At 38.5% G+C, this 21,511-nt stretch overlaps 1 protein-coding gene across 2 annotated transcripts in view; it reads right to left on the reverse strand.

Annotated features, from left to right (window-relative positions):
- RBL2 (retinoblastoma-like 2) overlaps positions 1–21,511 on the reverse strand; it is a 58,170-nt gene that overhangs the window by 23,240 nt on the left and 13,419 nt on the right. For both annotated transcript variants that reach the window (XM_011946603.1, XM_011946602.1), the window contains exons 5-14: positions 17,430–17,558; positions 15,705–15,865; positions 15,547–15,611; positions 14,480–14,666; positions 9,368–9,534; positions 7,154–7,263; positions 6,357–6,460; positions 4,700–4,837; positions 3,749–3,913; positions 1,870–1,981 (exon numbers count right to left, since the gene is read on the reverse strand). In XM_011946603.1, the coding sequence (XP_011801993.1) occupies positions 1,870–1,981; positions 3,749–3,913; positions 4,700–4,837; positions 6,357–6,460; positions 7,154–7,263; positions 9,368–9,534; positions 14,480–14,666; positions 15,547–15,611; positions 15,705–15,865; positions 17,430–17,558 (1,338 nt within the window). The remainder of the gene's footprint in view (positions 1–1,869; positions 1,982–3,748; positions 3,914–4,699; positions 4,838–6,356; positions 6,461–7,153; positions 7,264–9,367; positions 9,535–14,479; positions 14,667–15,546; positions 15,612–15,704; positions 15,866–17,429; positions 17,559–21,511) is intronic.

A 21,511-nucleotide genomic window follows, 5' to 3' on the forward strand; every position in this document is an offset into this window, starting at 1 on the left:
AATACATATATAAATATATATTTATATAACAAAATTTACCATTTCATCCATTTTTAAGTGTATGATTCAGTGGTATGATTAAGTGTACGATTCAGTGGTATCGATTACATTTACAATGTGGCCACAACAATCACCACTGTTTGTAAAACTTCTTCATTATCTGAACAACCTATTAAGGCTTAGTCTATTTTTAAGTATTCACAATAATGTATGAATTTTTGAGAAGCATTTCTTCCTTCTTCTGTGTCCACCTCTAAGAGCTGTGCATCAGTGTGTTTTTAAATTTTAAAATATATGTAGGAAGTTTGTAAGAAGTATTGATAGGAGTAAATACTAACAAACTGTGGCTTAACATTTTTATTTCCAGATGATACAAAAGTAAATAAACTTACTAGATTTGTGTTTGATACAATGCTGCAGAATCAGAAAGAATAGATTATGATCATGTTTTCTTATAAAATATCAAGAGATCTCAGGAAAACTGAGAAGTGATAAGTACAAAGAAAATGAAGTTTAAAGTCAAGTCTTCCTAATCTGTAGATTAGGGAAGGGAAAATTCTACAAAAATAGAATAAGAAAGACCAACTGTCAGATCTTTCAAAAATGAGGACTTTTCATAAGGATCATCCATGTCTATTAAGTATACACTGACCTAGAGTGATTTTTGTTTGGTTTTTTTTGGGAGGTAGAGATGGCATCTTGCTATGTTGCCCGGGGTGGTCTTGAACTCCTGGGCTCAAGCGATCCTCCCAACTAGGTCTCCCACAGTGCAGGGGTTACAGGCATGAGCCACCATGCCCAGCCTAGAGTGATTCCTGACTTTAAAACTGGTATTTCTTCTGTAGCCAGTTCTTACCAATTACATTATAAAAGTGATCTAGAAATAAGGATATTCTTTGAATTGGATCCAAGGATTTAGAACTCTCTGGATTTACTGAATTGCTCTTTAAAAAGCAGTTCTATCTCACATATGTAAACTAAAACCTTTCACCTTGCAGATCTTCTAAGCAGCTGCCTAAAAAATATAAACCAGATGGATAGCAAAACTGCCCTTTTCTGTATTTCTTGGGCCAGCACTAATGTCATTAACTAGGGTAGCACAGCTCAACACAGTAGAACATACTCAGTTGTCTTAACGCACTGCTTTGTCTATACCTAACTGGATCATGCAGCTCTATCTTTAAGAAGGCTTTTCTATTTCTCCTGATTTTAAAAGTAATACGTATTTGCCTTAAAAATTGTACAGAAATCACCAGGAATTCTGTCACCCAACAATGATCTTAACAGTTTGGTTTTTCAATTTCCACCATTTTGTATGCTCATAAATAAACATACACTTTAAAAATAGGGATCATATTAAATATATAGCAATCGGCCAGGTGCGGTGCCTCATGCCTGTAATTCTAGCACTTTGGGAGGCCGAGGCAGGCAGATTGCTTCAAGTCAGGAGTTCAAGGCCAGCCTGGCCAATATGGCAAAACCTCTCTACAAAAATAAAAAAAATTTAAGGCTGAGACATGAGAATTGCTTGAACCCAGCAGGCAGAGGTTGCAGTGAGCCGAGATTGGGCCACTGCACTCTAGCTTGAGCGACAGAGCAAGACTCTGTCTCAAAAAAAAAAAAAAAAAAATTAAATAAACATAGCAGTCTATTGTCTATCCTTTTTAAAAGATACCTGTTACATCATGCATTTTCCTGTGTTCTTAAATAGTCTTCAAAGGCCCTTCTTTTAAGTGATTCATGTGGCACAAAAATGCATGGAATATTTTCTTCTAATATATACCCTATTAACTTCACTTATAGGGTTAAATAAAATTTAAATTTCCAGATAGTAAGCCCCAAAATATTCCCCTAGTATTTTAAACTTACTCCTTCCAAGACCTCCAGTATCAGCACGAACTTCAGTCACCCTTCTGGGAGTCAAAGGGGAGCCCGCAATGCAAATTTCATCTGCCCTTTCCAGGTTCTGAGGTGGCATGACCTGTGAAGAATTGGTTACACAGAATGCCAGGATCCAAAACAGCACTTTAATTAGAAATCCAATAGTAATCTAAGGCAGAAAAAGTCTCTTAACAATTATTCCATCTAAATAAAATCAGCTGTCTTTCCCATTTTCATAATAAAGTTAAAAAAAAAACTTTTGGCAGTCAAAAAAATGCAAAACCTTGTAATTGGATACTAAATATGAGTCAAACTTCATTACTGGTTTGGAGAGTTTGAATATCAACCACTCTAAAGCAGGGGTCCCCAACCCCTGGGCCATGGACCCTGTTAGCAACCGGGCAACATAGCAGGAGGTGAGCAGCAGGCAAGTGAGCAAGCGAGCAAAGCTTCATCTGTATTTACAGCTGCTCCCCATCACTCACATTGCTACCTGTGCTGGCCTCCTGTCAGATTAGTGGTGGCATTAGATTCTCATAGGAGTGTGAACCCTATTGTGAACTGCACACGTAAGGGATCTAGTTTGCATGCTCCTTATGAGAATCTAATGCCTGTTGATCTGTCATTGTCTCCCACCACGTCCAGATGGGACCATCTAGTTGCAGGAAGACAAGCTCAGGGCTCCCACTGACTGTACATTTTGGTGAATTATGTAATTATTTCATTATATATTACCACGTAATAATAATAGAAATAAAGTGTGAAATAAATGTAAGGCACTTGAATCATCCCAAAATCTCCCCCACCCCCAACCCTGTCCATGGAAAAATTGTCTTCCATGAAATTGGTCCTTGGTGCCAAAAAGGTTGGACCACTGCTCTATGGGAGAGAAACTTGATAAGGAAATCAAGAAAGAACACTGAATTTTTACTCTGTCACCAAAATCTTAGGACAACTACAAATTATCTGACTTGTTTCCTCTTTGACATGGGGTGAAGTATGACAGGTCACTTACCTTACTTAAGGGTGTATGTCTGCTGCCTAAACCCTGAAGGCTGGGTAGTGAGCCAAGGCCATGGTGCCCACAGCCAAGGAGCAGGTGTCCCTGATAACCCAAACATCCCAGAAAGGATCTGAGAAACTACCAAGGAAAACAGTCCCATCGTGCACACACATAGTAGGCAAAGAGCCAGAAAATTAGCAGCTTAGCGATGGGAGGTGGTGAGGCTCTCTAGAGCTGTCCTGCTGCTACCTAGCAGTACCCTGTATATAAGTCTTTTATTTTTCCCCACAACCTCTGCCTCCTCCATATGTAAGTCTTTTTTTTTTTTTGAGACGGAGTCTCGCTTTTGTTGCCCAGACTGAAGTGCAATGGCACAATCTCGGCTCACCGCAACCTCCACCTCCCGGGTTCAAGCAATTCTTCCGCCTCACCCTCCCAAGTAGCTGGGATTACAGGCATGCATCACCACGCCTGGTTAATTTTTTGTATTTTTATAGAGACGGGGTTTTCCCATGTTGGTTAGGCTGGTCTCAAACTCCCAACCTCAGGTGATCCACCGGTCTCGGCCTCCCACAGTGCTGGGATTACAGGCATGAGCCACTGCGCCCAGCCCCTACATATCTAGATCTTAATAAACATATCTACTTGCCAAGCTGGACTTGTCTGAGTCATTCTTTGTCTCTTGGCACCTTCCCAATTTGCGGGTAGAGAGGGACGACGTTACAGTCCCAAGTTTTTCTCATAACAAGGTGTAATTAATTATAACATATTAAACCCAACTGCCACCCTCCCATCCCCAAAAGGATTATTAATAGATTAGATATTGATGTATTTTTCTCATAAAAAGATGTTATTTTCACAAACCTCTTCACATGTAGGAACTCTGTTTTCATTGTCTCTAATTTTTTCCCAGAGTGGAGACTCTGGTTTCCATGCCAAATGATCTAAGATCTGTTCTTCAATCTGATTAAGGTGTTTTACCACCTCTCTACAAAGGCCATCTTCTGCTCTAATGAATACTTCTATCACCTGAAATAAAAAATGTCCTGGTTCACTGAATAATAATTATTAAATATTTTAAAATATTTAGACAAGAAATTAGTCAAAAATTACAAGCTGAAATATTATTTTGAAACAGCTGGTTGTCCTTTTACTGTCTTTGTAAATAATTATAGTTCAAACCATGTGAATTACATAAAATGGTTTACATTGTGATGTATTTCAAGTTTTTAATGAAAATACATGTATATTGAGGTTGAAAAACATTACTCTTAAAATTTCATATAAAAATCTCTAAACATTTAATCTATGCCACTATAAAAGTTAGTTTTGACTATCTTATGAGAGTTAAGATAAACTCATATGCTAACTCAGTATCAAGAAATAGCTACCAAATCAATGCTTTAACTCTATGCCTCTCTGTAACACATGAAAGAGAACTTTTATTTTTTTCTGACATTTTCAGTGGTATTTAATTTTCATAAAATAAAAAAAGGCTGCTATACAAGATTAGCTAGTGACATGTGTGCTACTTTTTTTAAGCCTTCTCATCTCATAAAAATCACAGTATTCTAAAAACTGTTATTACATAAAGAAAGGAATCAAAGCTTTTACCCAAAATGGATCTTTCATACAATATTAAAAGATTTACATAGGTCTTAAGATTCTATTTCTTTTCTACTCCACAAATAGTGATTAATTATGTAATTAAAAACAGAATAAATATACTTAGATGTTAACTTGAACTAAATGACTAACAACAGGAAGTTGGTCTCATTTACAATATCCACATTAGTATCATATTTTTAAAAATACCTTATAAAAATGATAAAGAGGCACTTCAAATATTTCAGTAATAAATGGAAAATTCCCAGGAGGCTTGTAAGAAAAAGTGACGACCTCAAGGCAGCAGGCCAACAGAGATCTGTGGAAGGCATCTTGTTCTAGAATACCCTATAAAATAAAGTTATTAGCATTCAGAAACATTTACTTAGTCTAAAAAGTCATTTCATACCCAGTGAATTTTAAGTGAAAATACCAAAGAAAGTCTCATTTTCTGACTAAGTGCAAAGTGTGTGCTTATTTTCTTACAAAACCTTTCTTAATTATATAAATAAAGCCCATTTTTTAGTGGAGGAAATACATTAAAGGAATGTATGAGACTTTTAAAACCTTACCTATTATATCTTAAAAGAGATTACATCTCTAACCAAAATACACACACACCCTGATGCTTAGAAGAACAATGACAGGGAAAGATGTTTCAAAACAGTATTTACAGTCAGTGCTATAAAAAACTGAAAGGGGGGCCGGGCGCGGTGGCACATGCCTGTAATGCCAGTACTTTGGGAGGCCAAGGTGGGCAGATCACCTGAGGTCAGGAGTTTGAGACCAGCCTGGCCAACATGGTGAAACCCCATCTCTACTAAAAATAGAAAATTAGCCAGGTGTGGTGGCACCCACCTGTAGTCCCAGCTACTCAAGAGGCTGAGGCAGGAGAAGCACTTGAACCCAGGATGTAGAGGCTGCAGTGAGCCGACATTGCGCCACTGCACTCCAGCCTGGGCAACAAGAACGAAACTCTGGCTAAAAAAAAAAAAAAAAATTGAAAGGGGCCAGGTGGGTGGCTCATACCTATAATCCCAGCACTTTGGGAGGCCGAGGCGGGCAGATCACCTGAGGTCCAGAGTTTGAGACCAGCCTGGGAAATACTGTTCAAGAATCACTTGAATCTGGGAGGCAGAGGTTGTGGTGAGCCAAGATTGTACCACTATACTCTAGCCTGGGCAACAGAGTGAGACTCTGTCTCAACAACAAACCCAAAAAAACAGAAAGGCAAGCAGGCAGGTGACTGGCTAGATGACCATGTACCAAAAGTCAGTATGTTTATCACAGGATGACATTAATCATAGGTGATTTTTATTTTCTTCTTTTTGCTTATAATTTTTCAACATTGTAAACAATTATTATTTTTTAACTAAAAGCTACTGAGGAACCAAAAGCACAGGCAACAGGCCAGGCGCAGTGGCTCACGCCTGTAATCCTAGCACTTTGGGAGGCCAAGGCGCACAGACCACCTGACGTCCGGGGTTCCAGACCTGCCTGGCCAAACATGGCAAAACCCCGTCTCTACTGAAAATACAAAAATTAGCTGGGCATGGTGGCGCACGCCTATAATCCCAGCTACTTGGGAGACTGAGGCAGGAGAAATCCTTGAACCCAGGAGGCGGAGGTTGCATTGAGCCGAAATCGTGCCACTATACTCAAGCCTGGGCAACAGTGCAAGACATACATACATATATTTAAAAAAAAGCACAGGCAACTAGTGAAAAAATAAATTGGATTTCATCAAAATTAAAAACTTTTGTGCATGAAGGAGACTATAAATAAAGTAAAAAAAAAGCCTACAGAATGGGGCAGGAAGGAAATTATGTTTTATTGCGCTGATCAATACATTGGTTATTTTACTCACAGATAAATCCATGTCTCCTAGTCTTTTTTGTTCCTGCTCAATAACAGATTCTAATACTTTATAGTAAAGCATCTCCGCAAAACGAAAATGTTTGCTGGCAATTTCTGTAGAAATAATAAAAAAAAATCCACAAAAATGGCACACAAAGAAAATAAAGGCCCATTCCTCCTTCTTTACTCACAAAATAAAATTTAAAAACCAACCCAATACTTTAGATACACAAACTTCTTATGACTGGTGTTTTAATTATCCCTAAGATACCTTAATTTTCTTCATGGTAACAGTCACATTTTTCTAAAATTATTAAATGAATTTGCACATAAAGAACTATAATATCATTTAAGACTTACACCCTTTTTTCCCCTCTATGGTTGAACAAAATAAACCCACGCTAAGAGGTATGTAACTGGCTTACTATTCTACACCTACTTAGTTCCAATTCCTGACATCAAACAATTCCTAGGCCAGGGCCCATAACAGTGATATCTTCTGTCCTTATTCTCAATATGTTGAAGAATCACTATGCTTCTATTTAATTTCCAGTTTACAAAAAAAAAAAAACTAAAGATTTGCAGATAAAAAAGCATCAGAAGTCCATTAAAATAAAAATACCACTCTAAAATTTCTATGTTACTGAGAAGGGCTCAGAAATCACTTGGTTGACCAGAAAAATTGGACAGCCATATCCTAGCCCTCAGTCTAAAGTCATAAATCTTTTCCTCATCTTTCTTAGTAAGAAATGACTCCATTTAGTTAAACTTCAAACATAAGAGCAGAATAACCATATTAAACCTTACCTTTAGCACAATTACTGAAATCCTCATCTGGCTGGAAATGCTGAGAATATATTTCAAACATTTCTTTCAGTCTGTTAGCAATAGCCTGGGTTGGATCTCTGGAACATGTCCTAAAAAGGTAATGAGAAATAACATAATTTAAAGGTCCTGGCAAGTCACAAGGGGATAAAATGTTTCTATAATTTCACTAACATGTAAATATAAAACACTCTGAACAGAAACTATACACTTCCCAAATTAATCCAAGAGATCCTATACTTCCTTTTCAAAGGTGGTGGTATTACCAGTTGGAATGAAAAAAAAAAAAAAAACTTTTCTTGTGTGGGGCTACACCTTTTATTTTATATATTTATTTATTTTTTGAGACAGCGCGCTCTGTCATCCAGGATGGAATGCAGTGGTGCAATCTTGGCTCACTGCAACCTCCAGCTCCCAGGTTCAAGTGATTCTCCTGCCTCAGCCTCCAAGTAGCTCGGACTGCAGGCACCTGCCACCACGCCCAGCTAATTTTTGTATTTTTAGTAGAGATGGCCATGTTGGCCAGGCTGGTCTCGAACTCCTGGCCTCAAGGGATCCACCCACCTCAGACTCCCAAAGTGTTAGGATTACAAGAATGAGCCACCTCGCCCGGCCGGGGCTACACCTTTCACTGCAGGAAGTTTAGCAACCTTGGCCTGGGCCCATTCGATGTCTATGACTGTCCCCCACCTGTCCTTCACATCCCCCAGTCACTGATGATCCAAAATTGCCCTTAACTACTTCCGTAGAGGGCAGTACAACTCCCATTAAGAACACCTGGAAGAAAATAGAATGAAGGGGTGTAAAACCCATACTATAGACTCATATAAACTGTTCCTGGCATTCTACATTTTTTCCCACAAATGAGGTTTATTTCAGTCTTTTTATTATTAGAAAGGAATATATGTTCAATGCAGAAGCATTATACAAATTATCACCATGTAAGCTTTTTGTAACAACTGTTTTTATCTTGATCACATATAGATATATAATTATATACACATTCTTTGTGAAAATGAAGTTTAAAAAATTATAAAGAGAATAAAATCAATTATAGTCCTGCTAGAGACAACTATTGAATACATATATAAGCAGAAGTTTTCTGGGAACACACACACACATACCTTTCTACAAAAACAGGACCCTTTATTTTACCTAGTATTTACTGGTAATATTTAACCCCACTAATGGTACCTAAGATTTAAAATGCTGTTATGCCTAGTTAGAAACTGTAAAGAGATCTGGAAGATACAGAGATTAAGATGGCTTCTGAAATGTATTTACAAAATGCTTCTAAATTCAAGGCAAACAAGGTGCATCTGAAAAACATGACTCAGGAAGAGGCCACAGAGATATAACTTGTTAAGTATAAATCACAATCAAGTTTATGAATAAAGTAGACTTCACGAAAATGTAAAGGAAAAGTAGTTGGCATTTAAGAAGCCTGGCTATGAGTGGGAAATTACTTATGTGTACATATAGAGTCTTCTTGATATACCACCATCAGATATAAAATGGGGTCCTTTTGGGTCTACGTCATCATGTCATAAGGTTTTAGGACTGAGAGAGACCTTGGAGGTAACTTTTCAAATCAGCTTGCCAAAGGTTATGCGTAAGAGGATGAGATTCAGCCTACTGGGCTTTTAACTAAAACTCAGTGATATTCCTACCAGTCTCAGGGAGAGCAAAGAAACTAAATGCAGTGAACTTCCTTTCCAGGATAAGGATGTTTTATAGAGTTTACAAAAGTTACAGTGGTTTTTGTCCTGCTTTATGAACATGTGGAACTCCATTAATCTTTTCAATCTGAGTCACCCTTCAGAACTTAACTCAGGTTCAATCCTCTTCACAAAGGCCTTTGACAATTCCCATCTTCACTGAGCTTCCCTCTGCCCCCACCCACCACTCCCTGAAATCTTGAAAGAACAGTTGGTGAAGACAGTTCTGTGCTTTATTCTACAGTGTCTGGTGTTATCAGTTACTGTGTCTTGTATTATATTAAAAAAAAATCTGAGGAAAGAAGATCTTCCACTTATACATCTTATTGCTAGGTCCTCTACAGACTCACAACAGGACTCAGTATACAATTGATACAAAATTATTCATGGGTGAATTAAGGCATTAATAATGAAAAAATAGGAAACTGGAAAATGGTCAATAACCAAATCTTAGAAAGCAGACAGGGCTCAAACTAACCTGAGAATCTGTTCCAATTTCTCACTTGGTGCATTCCTGAGGCCTGTCAGCATGGTGTGAAGACGACTCAAGCTATGCGTAGCTGTAGAAACTGGGGTCACACAAGGGCTGTTCTCCTTAATGTACCTAACACCAGTTAGCGGTGTGGAGATTCTAAGTGCTTTGGACTAAAGAAAAAAACAGTTACACAGAATAAAAAATTTTAAAAGAACATTATTTTAGGCCAGAAAGACTTTAATTCACTTCACAAATGGGACTTCAAGAGAGTAAAACTTTATCTTTACAATATCAATACATTTGACTGACTCAAATGTCACCATTCTTGGAATTTAAACGTAACAGCATTAAGAGCTGCCAATATCCATGTGAAGATGAAGGCGTGAAAGAATAATTTGTATTTTAGCTAACTAAAAGTTTGTCTCTTAAAAGTTAAAACTCTAGGCCGGGCGTGGTGGCTCAAGCCTGTAATCCCAGCACTTTGGGAGGCCAAGACGGGCGGATCACAAGGTCAGGAGATGCAGACCATCCTGGCTAACCCGGTGAAACCCCGTCTCTACTAAAAAAATACAAAAAACTAGCCGGGCAAGGTGGCGGGCGCCTGTAGTCCCAGCTACTCGGGAGGCTGAGGCAGGAGAATGGTGTGAACCCAGGGAGGTGGAGCTTGCAGTGAGCTGAGATCGCGCCACTGCATTCCAGCCTGGGCGACAGAGCAAAACTCCATCTCAAAAAAGTTAAAACTCTAAAATAAGGTATAGCTCCCTACATTCCCTCTTGTAAAATTTATGCTCAGAGGCAAAGATAAGCATTCTGCTCACCTGAAAAAACTAAGATTATTCTCAGCTCTGAGAAACAGAATTTCACAATTCCCATCTACTGCTATTTTTGCACACACTCAAAAATAAAAGAAAATTGTGAATTAAATTTGGTTGAAAAAAATCCATTTAAGAAAAGCCTACTGATATGGTTTGGCTATGTCTGCATCAAAACCTCAACTTGAATTGTATTTCCCAGAATTCCCACATGTTGTGTGAGGCACCCAGTGGGAGGTAAATGAATCATGGAGGCCAGTCTTTCCCCTTCTATTCTTGTGATAGTGAATACATCTCACGAGATCTGATGGGCTTATGAGGGGTTTCCGCTTTTGCTTCTTCCTCATTTTTCTCTTGCCACCGCCACGTTAAGAAGTGCCTCTCGCCTCGCACCATGATTCTGAGGACTCCCCAGCCACGTGGAACTGTAAGTCCAATTAAACCTCTTTTTGTTCCCAGTTTCAGGTATGTTTTTATCAGCAGCGTTAAAATGAACTAATACACCCACTATCCAAATATTCAGATTTGCTTCAGAGAGAGAGAATAAAATGAACATTCCCTAAAAAGGCAACTTGATGCAGAACAGCCTTCATTGGTCTTCCTAGCCCTCCTCTACCTTTGGTTACCAGAATCTATCACAGTTTTTCCCATTAAAGTAGACAGGTCTTCAGAGAAACAAGTTAAAGTCAACATTCTTGACAATAAATATGGAAAAGACGTGACTTGGTGTCAAAGGAGCTAGTAAAACATCTTTCTGATTTTTCAAATAAACTCTGAAAGGTTAAGATAACTTAACAGTGTCTTTTAATATTCAAGATAAACCAAATTTCCCTGTGTATTAAATGTACTTATTCTAATTTTTTAAAAAACCTAGTAAAATTTTCACTTGGCAACAGAGCCAACTATTCAAGTTTCCTAAGATACAGAAAAGCACAGAAATTTACTATATATAGAAACAAACCTACATGTTTTCTCTGTCTTAAAGTGCAATACAACTAAGACTTCCACTTTGTTTCAAAGAAATTCATTCTATAATTAAATCAATAAAATGATCTGGGTAGATCAATTGCATTCAAAAGGCTGCTCCCTGCCTTACAAGGTTTCTTGCAGCCACCTACTTCACTGTGCATGAACCAAAGCCTACACTGGGAGGCATGGGAGGGAAAAACACCTTGCACATGAACAGGAGAATCAACAGCAGCCAGCAGCATATAACCACATCACCCACAGGCAGCAATAGTTTCACAGAGGAAACTAGGTGTGACAACCACAAACAGCTTCCTGCCAGAGTCCTTAAGGTCAACAATGGTGTTTCTTGGTAGCACTGTGCTTAGCTTAGAGCTTCCTGTTCATTCTGATCAAGAGGAATCTTTCTTTAACTTGGGTGCAAATATTAAGTCGGTATCTTAAAAATATTTGGATGTTCCTTCTCCAAATAAAGACTTACAAAATTTGGAGTGACTCTGAGCTCTGCCCTTAGTCCTCTTTTATTCTCTCTTATTTCATACCTCTAAGTAATCTCTCCTCATTTTAGAGCTTTAAAAGCCATCTACAGTTGGGCGCGGTGGCTCATGCCTGTAATCCCAGCACTTTGGGAGGCTGAGGCAGGCAAATCATGAGGTCAGGAGATCAAGACCAGCCTGACCAACATGGTGAAATGCCGTTTCTACTAAAAATACAAAAAATTAGCCAGGCGTGGTGGCAGGCACCTGTAATCCCAGCTACCCAGGAGGCTGGGGCAGGAGAATCGTTTGAACCTGGTGGCAGAGGTCACAGTGAGCTGAGATTGCACCATTGCACTCCAGCCTGGGTGACACAGTGAGACTCTGTCTCAAAAAAAAAAAAAAAAAAAAAGCCATCTGTATCCTGATGACCCTAGGACATATATACACTATACACAACCCCTAACCTCTACTGTGAACTGTGAACTCCGGTCTTCTATTCCACAACTGTCTATTCAACTTCTCTACTAGGATGCTTAAAAGACACCTCAAATTTAACATGCTAATAACCCTAACCCTTAACTCGCCTTCCCCCAGACTTGCTCTTCCCTCTTAATAAATTTCAGTAGTAATTGTTCCCGGAATGTCTACTATGTGCCAAGCGCTGCATACAACATTGGTCACAGCCTTCGTGAAGCTTATATTCTAATGCAAGGAGACAGGCAATAAATAATTCTCTACCTACCTCCCTACTTACTGTCAGACAGTGATAAATACGAAGAGAAACACTAACAAGCAGAGTCAGGGGGAAAGGAAGTTGGGGAGGATGTTGTGGTTATTATTGACATAGCAGTCAGGTTATCAGAAACCAGAATGAAGTGAGAAGGAAGCCACATGAATATCTTGAAGTAATACGTTTTAGGCAGAGGGAACTGCAAAGGCAAAGGCTTTGTGTTGCAGGCATGCTTGGCATATCTGAAGAACAAAAAAGGAGGTTAATGTGGCATTAGTGGGTGAGGAGGGAGGATAGTAGTAGATGAATTCAGAGAGAGCCAGGGCCAGATAACTTACGACCTCACAGGCACCTGTCAGGATTTTAGCTTTTATACCATTCACCCAACTGGAGACATCACTGTTCTCTTTTTCTCAAACCCTAGATCCAAATCATCAGTAAATCCTGTGGGTGCTATCTCCAAAATATGGCCCAGATACAAACCATTCTCTGAAGCAAGCCACCATAAACTATTGCCAGAATCACTCCAATAGCTTAACTCCCTACTTCCACCCTTGTCTCGAACCCCACTTTCCCACAAGACCTTTAAAAATGTGTATCAGTCACTCTTCTTAATAACACCCTCTTAATGGCTTTCATCTCAATCACAGCAGAAGCAAAAGTTCCTACGATGGCTTCCAAAGCTTACATGGTCTGTCTGGCTCTCTTGTTCTTCCCTCTTCCTTGTACTTCTTTTTCTTCTCGTTTTTTCTTTTTTTTTGAAAGACAGGCTCTTGCTCTGTCACCCAGGCTGGAGTGCAGTGATGCGATCACAGCTTACTGCAACCTGCAACTCCTGGGCTCAAGGGATCCTCCTGACTCAGCCTCGCAAGTAGCTGAGCCCACAGGTGGATACAACCATGGCCAGCTAATTTTTTGTATTAATATTTTATGTAGAGACAGGGTCTCGCTTTGTCGCCCAGACTTGTCTTGAACTCCTGGGCTCAAGCAGTCCTCTGCCTCAGTCTCCCAATGTGCTAGGATTACAAGCATGAGCCACCACACCTGGCCTCCCCTCACTTCTTACCACTTTTTCCCCTCACTGTATTCCTACCACACTGTCATTCTCACTGTTCCTCCAAAAAGCTACTCCTGTTCCAATCGCACAGCTTTGCATTCGTTATGCTCTCAGCTTCAAACACATTTCCCCAGCTATTCATATGGCTTGTTTCCTTGCTTACTTCTGGTGTGTGACACCCTTACCAACCACCTTACCTACAACAGACCACCCATCCCATTCTCACCTCCCCTCAATATTTTGTATTACTACTCTATTTGATTTTCTTCATCTGTCATCACCCAACATACCATGTATTTACTTGTTTATCTCCTGTCCATCTCCCCACACTGGAATATAAGCTTCTTTAGAACAGGGTTCTCGTGGCTATTTTGTTCACTGCTGTATCTCCAGTGTCCAGGACACAACCTGACATATAAAATGCTTTAGGAATATTTGTTGAATGAATAAGCAGACCAGTCTCAAGTCTGAAGCAGCTCACTTCCAGGTGAATTGGCTCTTGGATTATCCAGTGTCTCTGGGGGCACTTGCCAGAAGTTTAGTGTTTTCTGTTACCACCACATAGCAGAAGGGAAACTCATGGCCTGCATCACCCTAAGTGTCTGTTTGAAAAAATACCACGTGGTCCTGAAATTCAGTTTAAAATAATTTCCTTAAAGACTGTAGATCCTCAGTTTCTCCAGTCTCTTAAATGAAGGCCCCAAGCAGGTCAATTATCACTTTCTAAATGCCTAAAAGTAGTACATATAAGACTATATATTACTGTGTTCACTACATATAAGACTATATATTACTGGCCCATCTTTTTAAAACCAACAATTATCAGCATGACACATTTGTTTAAATGTATATTAATTTCTCTTTTTCTCAGACCTCAGTGAAATGAATGAAAGTTGATATTAACAAATCAAATATCATAGAGATACCTTTTTCAATTAAGAGAAGTATGATGAGAATTTTCTCCTTCATACTGTAGGCAAGTAAAACACAAACATGAAATTACCAAAATAAAAAAGAACCCCTGGCTTAACTCCTCCTGTATTTCTACTCTTCTGGCGTGGCTAAACTCACCTTGTCAAAATGCTGCTGTAAGATGTTTTTCATCTGCACCCTTTCAGCAGTCTCTGTTCCTGAACCAGTGTTCAGACACCTTGAGAGAGTCCCAATTTCCTCTTCAGCATCCTCTCCAAGAAATATCCGCTCATCTAAATTCCCAACAGATAAAACATACTCCTCATAGGCCTTATTGATGGCTTTACTATAGGAAAAACAAATACAGACAAAATGTACTCTCTCACAGAACTGCCATTTCAATTAATTATTTCTTTTTTTATTTACTAAAAGTTCTAATAATTTTTTGAAAGTTAAACTTTGGTAGGGTAACTTGTAGTTATAAAAACTGGATAGTATAGCTGGGCGCAGTAGCTCACACCTGTAATCCCAGCATTTTTGGAGGCCGAGACAAGTGGATCACGAGGTCAGGAGTTCGAATCCAGCCTGGCCAGTATGGTGAGACCCTGTATCTACTAAAAATATAAAAATTAGCTGGGCATGGTGGCACACGCCTGTATTCACAGCTACTCATGAGGCTGAGGCAGAAGAATTGCTTGAACCCAGGAGGTGGAGGTTGCAGTGAGCCGAGATCGTACCACTGCATTCTAGCCTGGGCGACACAGTGAGACTCCATCTTAAAAAACAAAACAAAAACTGGATAGTATCACATGTAATCTTGCTATCTCCGTGCTCATCCATCTCACAGTACAAGTATTTTGCTGACAGTGTTTCAGCTGCTGGTAGGTGCAGCTTCTGGTGAGAAGCTTAACTATCTGTCTAGCTGCTCTAGCCACCCCTGGAGACTTCCACACTTACACATCATCAATTTTCACCCATATAGTTCCAAAAGAATTTATTTCAAAATTTATAACCCAGAAGCTTAATGAAACTTCAAAGAACAGCCACACAATTTTGAACACATTTAAAAAGTGTGCTTATATTAGGTGACAGAATTTTTGCTTCCCCGTATTCTCTCACAAAACATATTCTCAGTTTCCAGAGTACAAACAATAAAAACACTAACCTCTGAAGTTTCCTAAGTATACAATTTAAAATATTAAAACATTTTATACAGAAGTACTCACAAACTCTCTCCAAAGTTTCCAGGTTCTAGAAACCCAGTGAGATTTTCTTCTTTTCCCTTAAGGAGCTATGATAAAAGAAGAGATCCTTAAGTCGTCATGTTAAATCAAGTTTTTCTCCAGAAAACATTTTCACGTTATTTCTTTGCTACTTAACAAACCTTTTTTTCATAAAGTTTCCTAATATAGGGTTTCCAGAAATGTTCCTTTATCCCCTTTGCTTCCAAAACTAGGCCATCATGTAAGGAACACAGTTTCTCAATGATACAAGGGGGGTCAGAGGAAGGTTTAGAATCCTTAGCATGAAAATCTTCAGACAGGCCTATGGTGTACAGAATCAAAAAACAGAGATATCAGCATACAATAAGCCAATGTGTAATAAACTTAACATTTTATTTATAATCAGTATACCACTTAGCATATGAATGTATAGGAAACAGTATATATGCGTCTATTTTAACCCTGAGAATTTGTCAAAAAATGGCAAATAGAAGTAAAGTGTATCATTACTCTAAAGATTTCAGTTATTCAATTATCTACATAGAGACGGTTAAGGGAAACCTAAAACTTAAATTTTAGGATATTAAATTTTAGGATACTAAGATTTAAAAACCACAAAAATAAAATATAACTTTGCAAGTAAGTCTACTTTTAAACAAAAAACACCACTTTAAAAAAAATTACACTGTTAAGAGATTATATACTTTAATTTGAATGTATTAGATGTATTTCACACTAATTTACAGTTTATTCTTGCCCTAGACTCAGCACAAAAGAAAAAAAAATCAAAATAAAAGAGGTAAAGGTCGGGCATTCCTATAATCCACTTTGGGAGGCCAAGGTGGATGCATTACTTGAGTCCAGGAGTTTGAGACTAGCCCAGGAAACATGGCGAAACCCCATCTCTACTAAAAAAAATACAAAAAATTAGCTGGGTGTGGTGGTGTATGTCTGTAGTCCCAGCCACCTGGGAGGCTGAGATGAGAGGATCATCTGAGCCCAGGAGGTTGAGGCTGCAGTGAATTTTGATTGCACCACTGCACCCCATCCTGGGTGACAGAGTGAGACCCTGTCTCAAAAAGGTAAAAGTGAAAGGGAATATAAAAGGGAATTAGGACAGAAATGCAAGAAAGAACAGAAAAGAATATGAGGAACATTAAATTTACCATACCAGAAGCAACTGAAGTAACTAACTCCACTAATTTTAAAAATCTACCTTGATAGACAAGCTGAAATTTTAACTGAAATCACCTCAAAACTGAGAATCACCCAGAATCCTATTACAATATTACTCCAATAGCAGCAGCAATATTTATTTTAACTCTATACACACTTTTTAATATTTGCTTTGAAAATCATAATTTGGGCTAACTACTTATCATTCATAGAAATTATATACCTAAGTTCTATTAAATGCAATGCCAAAATCATCATTTCCATATATGTTAGTTTAAAAGATGAAAGTTCATTTTATTTATTTTAGAACCATAACTATTCTTCCGTACCAAAATTTGAAATAAGATTCTTTCAGCAAATTCTTTTTGATCTCCTACGATGTGTGAGGCACAAAGTTTGCCAATGTAGAAAAACACTATCGGCTTTAATGTCATCTTTGCAACTCTGAGTTTCTAAATGCCTTCTCCTTGTTGAGTATATATTTCAGAAATTTCTAAAGTTGTCATTTAAGACTTTAAACTTCGTGGTATCTGCAAAAGTTTTTCCAAAAATATTTTTACAGGAAGCTTGACTCTTAGTTATAAGTACCGTGGATAACTGCAATGACAGGAGCTTTTCAAAATACTGATGACAGGAAACCTGTACAACTCCAAGGGTAAACATAACACAGAAATGCAGATGGTCCAGAAATCTTTGATTTACAAACCTACCTTTAAAATTAGGGTTCACAAGTTCTTTACGATTAGAACACTGAAATGCATTTCCATAAACTAAGTCCAAAGCACACAGCAGCAGGTGATAAGAATTGACCAAATCATCACTTATCATGGGGAAATTACCTGAAGGATTATAAGCACTTAGAGTTAAATTAGCATTGACTTTATAACATTTTAAAAACAATTTCTTCCTTTCATTATTATGACATTACAAAACATTGTACAAAATTGACTCATTACAATAAGTGTTATGGCAAATTTAAATTTTGAGATATTATTCTTATATCTTAATAAATAAATATATATATATATGTATGTATTTTTTTTTTTTTTTTAAGAGACAGAGTCTTGGTGGGTCACCCAGGCTGGAGTGCAGTGGTATGATCATGGCTCACTGCACCCTCAACATCTTGGGCTCAAGGGATCTTCCTGTCTCAGCCTCCTGGGCAGCTGAAATTACAGGCACACACCACCACACATGGCTAATTTAAAAACTTTTTTTAGAGATGGAGTCTTGCTATGTTGCCCAGGCTGGTCTCAAACTCCCGGACTCAAGTGATCCTCCTGCCGTGGCCTCCCAAAGTGCTAGATTACAGGTGTAAACCACCATGCCTGGCCTTTAATAAATGTCTAACAGCTTAGTGAAAACTATAACTTTACTAAAAATGCCATTCATTCATTAAGTGTTTATTAAATACCTAGTAGCTGACTAAAACTTTATCATTGGTCTTTGAAAATTCTGAACACTAAAAATTCATAAATTATCTCAAACTGTAAGAAACTGTTTTGCATGAAGACATTTTTCTGTCATGAAAATTATTTGACTTACGAGACAGCCAAAAAAATCATTCATATAATTATTCTCATATACATTTTTTTTTTGAGGCAGAGTCTCGCTGTCGCCCAGGCTAGAGTGCAGTGGCACGATCTCAACTCACTGCAAGCTCTGCCTCCCAGGTTCATGCCATTTCTCATATACATATTTTTAAAAGACCAGAACTTTTGATCAGACTCCAACAGTAACATTTTTAATACTTTTCTAAATAATCTCAGACAAATTAATGCAACAGGAGTACCATTAAATATCTTTCAATTCCAGACTTAATAATCCCAAGAATAATTTGCTGATGCTTGGTAACCAGGAAATAAGAAATCAAAAACCTAAACTGACAGAAACATGTCATTTCTGCAGTGCTGGTTGAACTCGAACACTGAACGCATTTTTACATGTAGTTAAGCCATTTTATTATTATCTTAATTTCCTAGAAATTAAGATTTCTAGTTATTTTATAACTTCAAGCCCATCCCTTTTTTGGTTAAACACCGCACATATATGCTTCATGGTGATTTTACATTCTTGTATCATCAAATTCAATTTAAATAGCTAACATGCATATGAAGAATTATTTCCAAACCTTAGCGTTTTCACACTTAATGCCTACCCAAGTGTATATGTACACACACACACACCCGCACACCCGCAGCTTTGTTTCAGGTTGCCCTTTCTCTCTGTTCCTCCAAAGAAAGTTACCACTTACCTCAGCACATACAAAACAATTCTTTTTTTGCATAGATGGAAACATTCAACAAATCAACTTAAATGAATTAAAGAGAAAAAAAATTCTTCTGTTGCCAAAGAGGCAAATGATAATCAACACATTAAACTGTGCATTGATATAGCCAAACCAACTTGCTTGGTTCTTCTATAAAGAGGTTTACTATTAAAATATACTTGGTTTCTCATGTTAAAAAAAAGGAAGTAAGTAGCACCTACCGATTTCAAGCTACAAAGCCCATCACACCAACAAGCCTAAACTTGTTACTGGTGTGCACTTGCAATAGAAGGCAAAAAAAAAACAGCAGCACTGTAATGTCTAATAAAAAGCTGAAATGCCCCTAGAGACCAGAATCTAATTTAATTTAAATTCTAGGACTCTCTCAACAACTCGTATTTTATATTTCAAATCCTGACCTTACAAAGAAATCTGACTTTGTGTGAGATATTTTATCTTTTAATCAACAAAGATAACAAGTAAATAGAAATGTTTCATCTCCGGAGTTGGCTTGTCATTAGAAAGGTGGCTACAAAAGAGTAACCCTTTCCCCAAAATAAATAAGAACCGAATTAAAGCAATTAAATGACTGTTAGAAAAGATCACCGTGCATTATAAAACATCAGCGGTGGGTTTTTTGTTTGTTTTCTGTCGCCTAGACTGGAGGCGCAATCTCAGCTCACTGCAGCCTCCGCCTCCCAGGTTGAAGCAATTCTCCCACCTCAGCCTCCCAAGTAGCTAGGATTCCAGGCATACGCCACCGTGCCCAACCCACAAAGGTTCTTAAGGTGGAATTACTATAAACTGAATTAATGAGATAAAATTCAAACACTGAGCTAATTACAGAGAAAAAACCACCCCAACGGGTCCAGTGAGAACAAAATAAGGACAATGAAATTATTTTTTATTGTATTGTACATATTATATACAGTACCAAATATATTTACTTCTAAGTACACATGTGCCATAAGAGACAAACAAAACAGATAAAAATCCTAGAAGTCAGACATACCTGCCCAATACAATCATATGAAAAGATTACCATCATATATAATAGCAGTCACACATTCTAAAATTTGTAGCCACTGTAAAAATGGTTTATATACTCCAAAACCTTTATTTCATGCCACTGATCATGTTGCCTTTGTCATCACTAAAGAAACATGCCAGTGTCATGTATAACAGAAGATTTTTCTCTTGAATCAAGCATGCAGCTTAGGGAAGGAAGGATGGCAGCTCTCACCCTAACTAGCTAGAGAGGGACCAGTTGTAATTAAGATAAATCAAACCTGGAGACCAACAATATCACACATTCTTCCCAGAGGCCTTCACAGCCAGTATGAAACTAAGAACCAGGAACCAGGAGATCTGAGTTCAAATCTTAGCTTTGTTGCCAGCAGCTAGTTTCTGGGCTCAGCTGCCTCATCTTTAAAGTAACTAAGCTGGCTGAGCACGGTGGCTCACACCTGTAATCCCAACACTTTGGGAGGCCGAGGTGGCGGATCACTTGAGGTCAGGAGTTCAAGACCACCCTGGCCAACATGGTAAAACCCCAACCCCACTAAAAATACAAAAATTAGCTGGGTATAGTGGTGCATGCCTGCAATCGCAGCTACTCAAGAGGCTGAGGCACAAGAATCACTTGAACATAAGAGGCAGAGGTTGCAGTGAGCAGAGATCATATCACTGCACCCCAGCCTGGGCAACAAAGCAAGACCCTGTCTCAAAAATAAGAATAAAAATAAAAAATAAAGTAAATAAGTTAAGCTAGGCCAGGTGCGATGGCTCACACCTGTAAGCCCAGCACTTTGGGAGGCCGAGGCAGGTGGATCATGAGGTCAGGAGTTCAAGACGAGCCTGGCCAAGATGGTGAAACCCCGTCTCTACAGAAAACTACAAAAAATTAGCCGGGCGTGGTGGCAGACACCTGTAATCCCAGCTACTCGGGAGGCTGAGGCAGGAGATTGCTTGAACCCGGGCAGCAGAGGTTGCAGTGAGCCAAGATCGCACCACTGCACTCCAGCCTGGGCGACAGAGTGAGACTCCGTCTCAAAAAAAAAATTAAGTTAAGATAGTTAATCTAATAATGAGAATCTCTCTTATATTTATGAAACTCCTTCCAGCTCTATTATTCTTTGTTAACTTTGCATTTTATTGAGCTATCTTAATGGCAAAGGCATTCCACATAGTATACAGAAGAAACCTATGTAATAATATAACTGCACTTTCCTATCTACTTTAGATTACTAAGAATTATTTCTACACAGAAATATAAAAAGGAACCGGGTGCCATGGCTCACGCCTATAATCCCAGCACTTTGGGAGGCCAAGGTGGGCAGATCACCTGAGATAAGGAGTTCGAGACCAGCCTGGCCAACATGGCGAAACCCCATCTCTACTGAAAACACAAAAATTAGCTGGGCATGGTGGTGGGCACCTGTAATCACAGCTATTCGGGAGGCTGAGGCAGAATTACTTGAGCCGAGATTGTGCCACTGCAATCCACCGTGGGAGACAGAGTGA

The sequence above is a fragment of the Colobus angolensis genome, unplaced genomic scaffold, assembly GCF_000951035.1.
Source record: "Colobus angolensis palliatus isolate OR3802 unplaced genomic scaffold, Cang.pa_1.0 Scaffold251, whole genome shotgun sequence".
NCBI lineage: Eukaryota > Metazoa > Chordata > Mammalia > Primates > Cercopithecidae > Colobus > Colobus angolensis.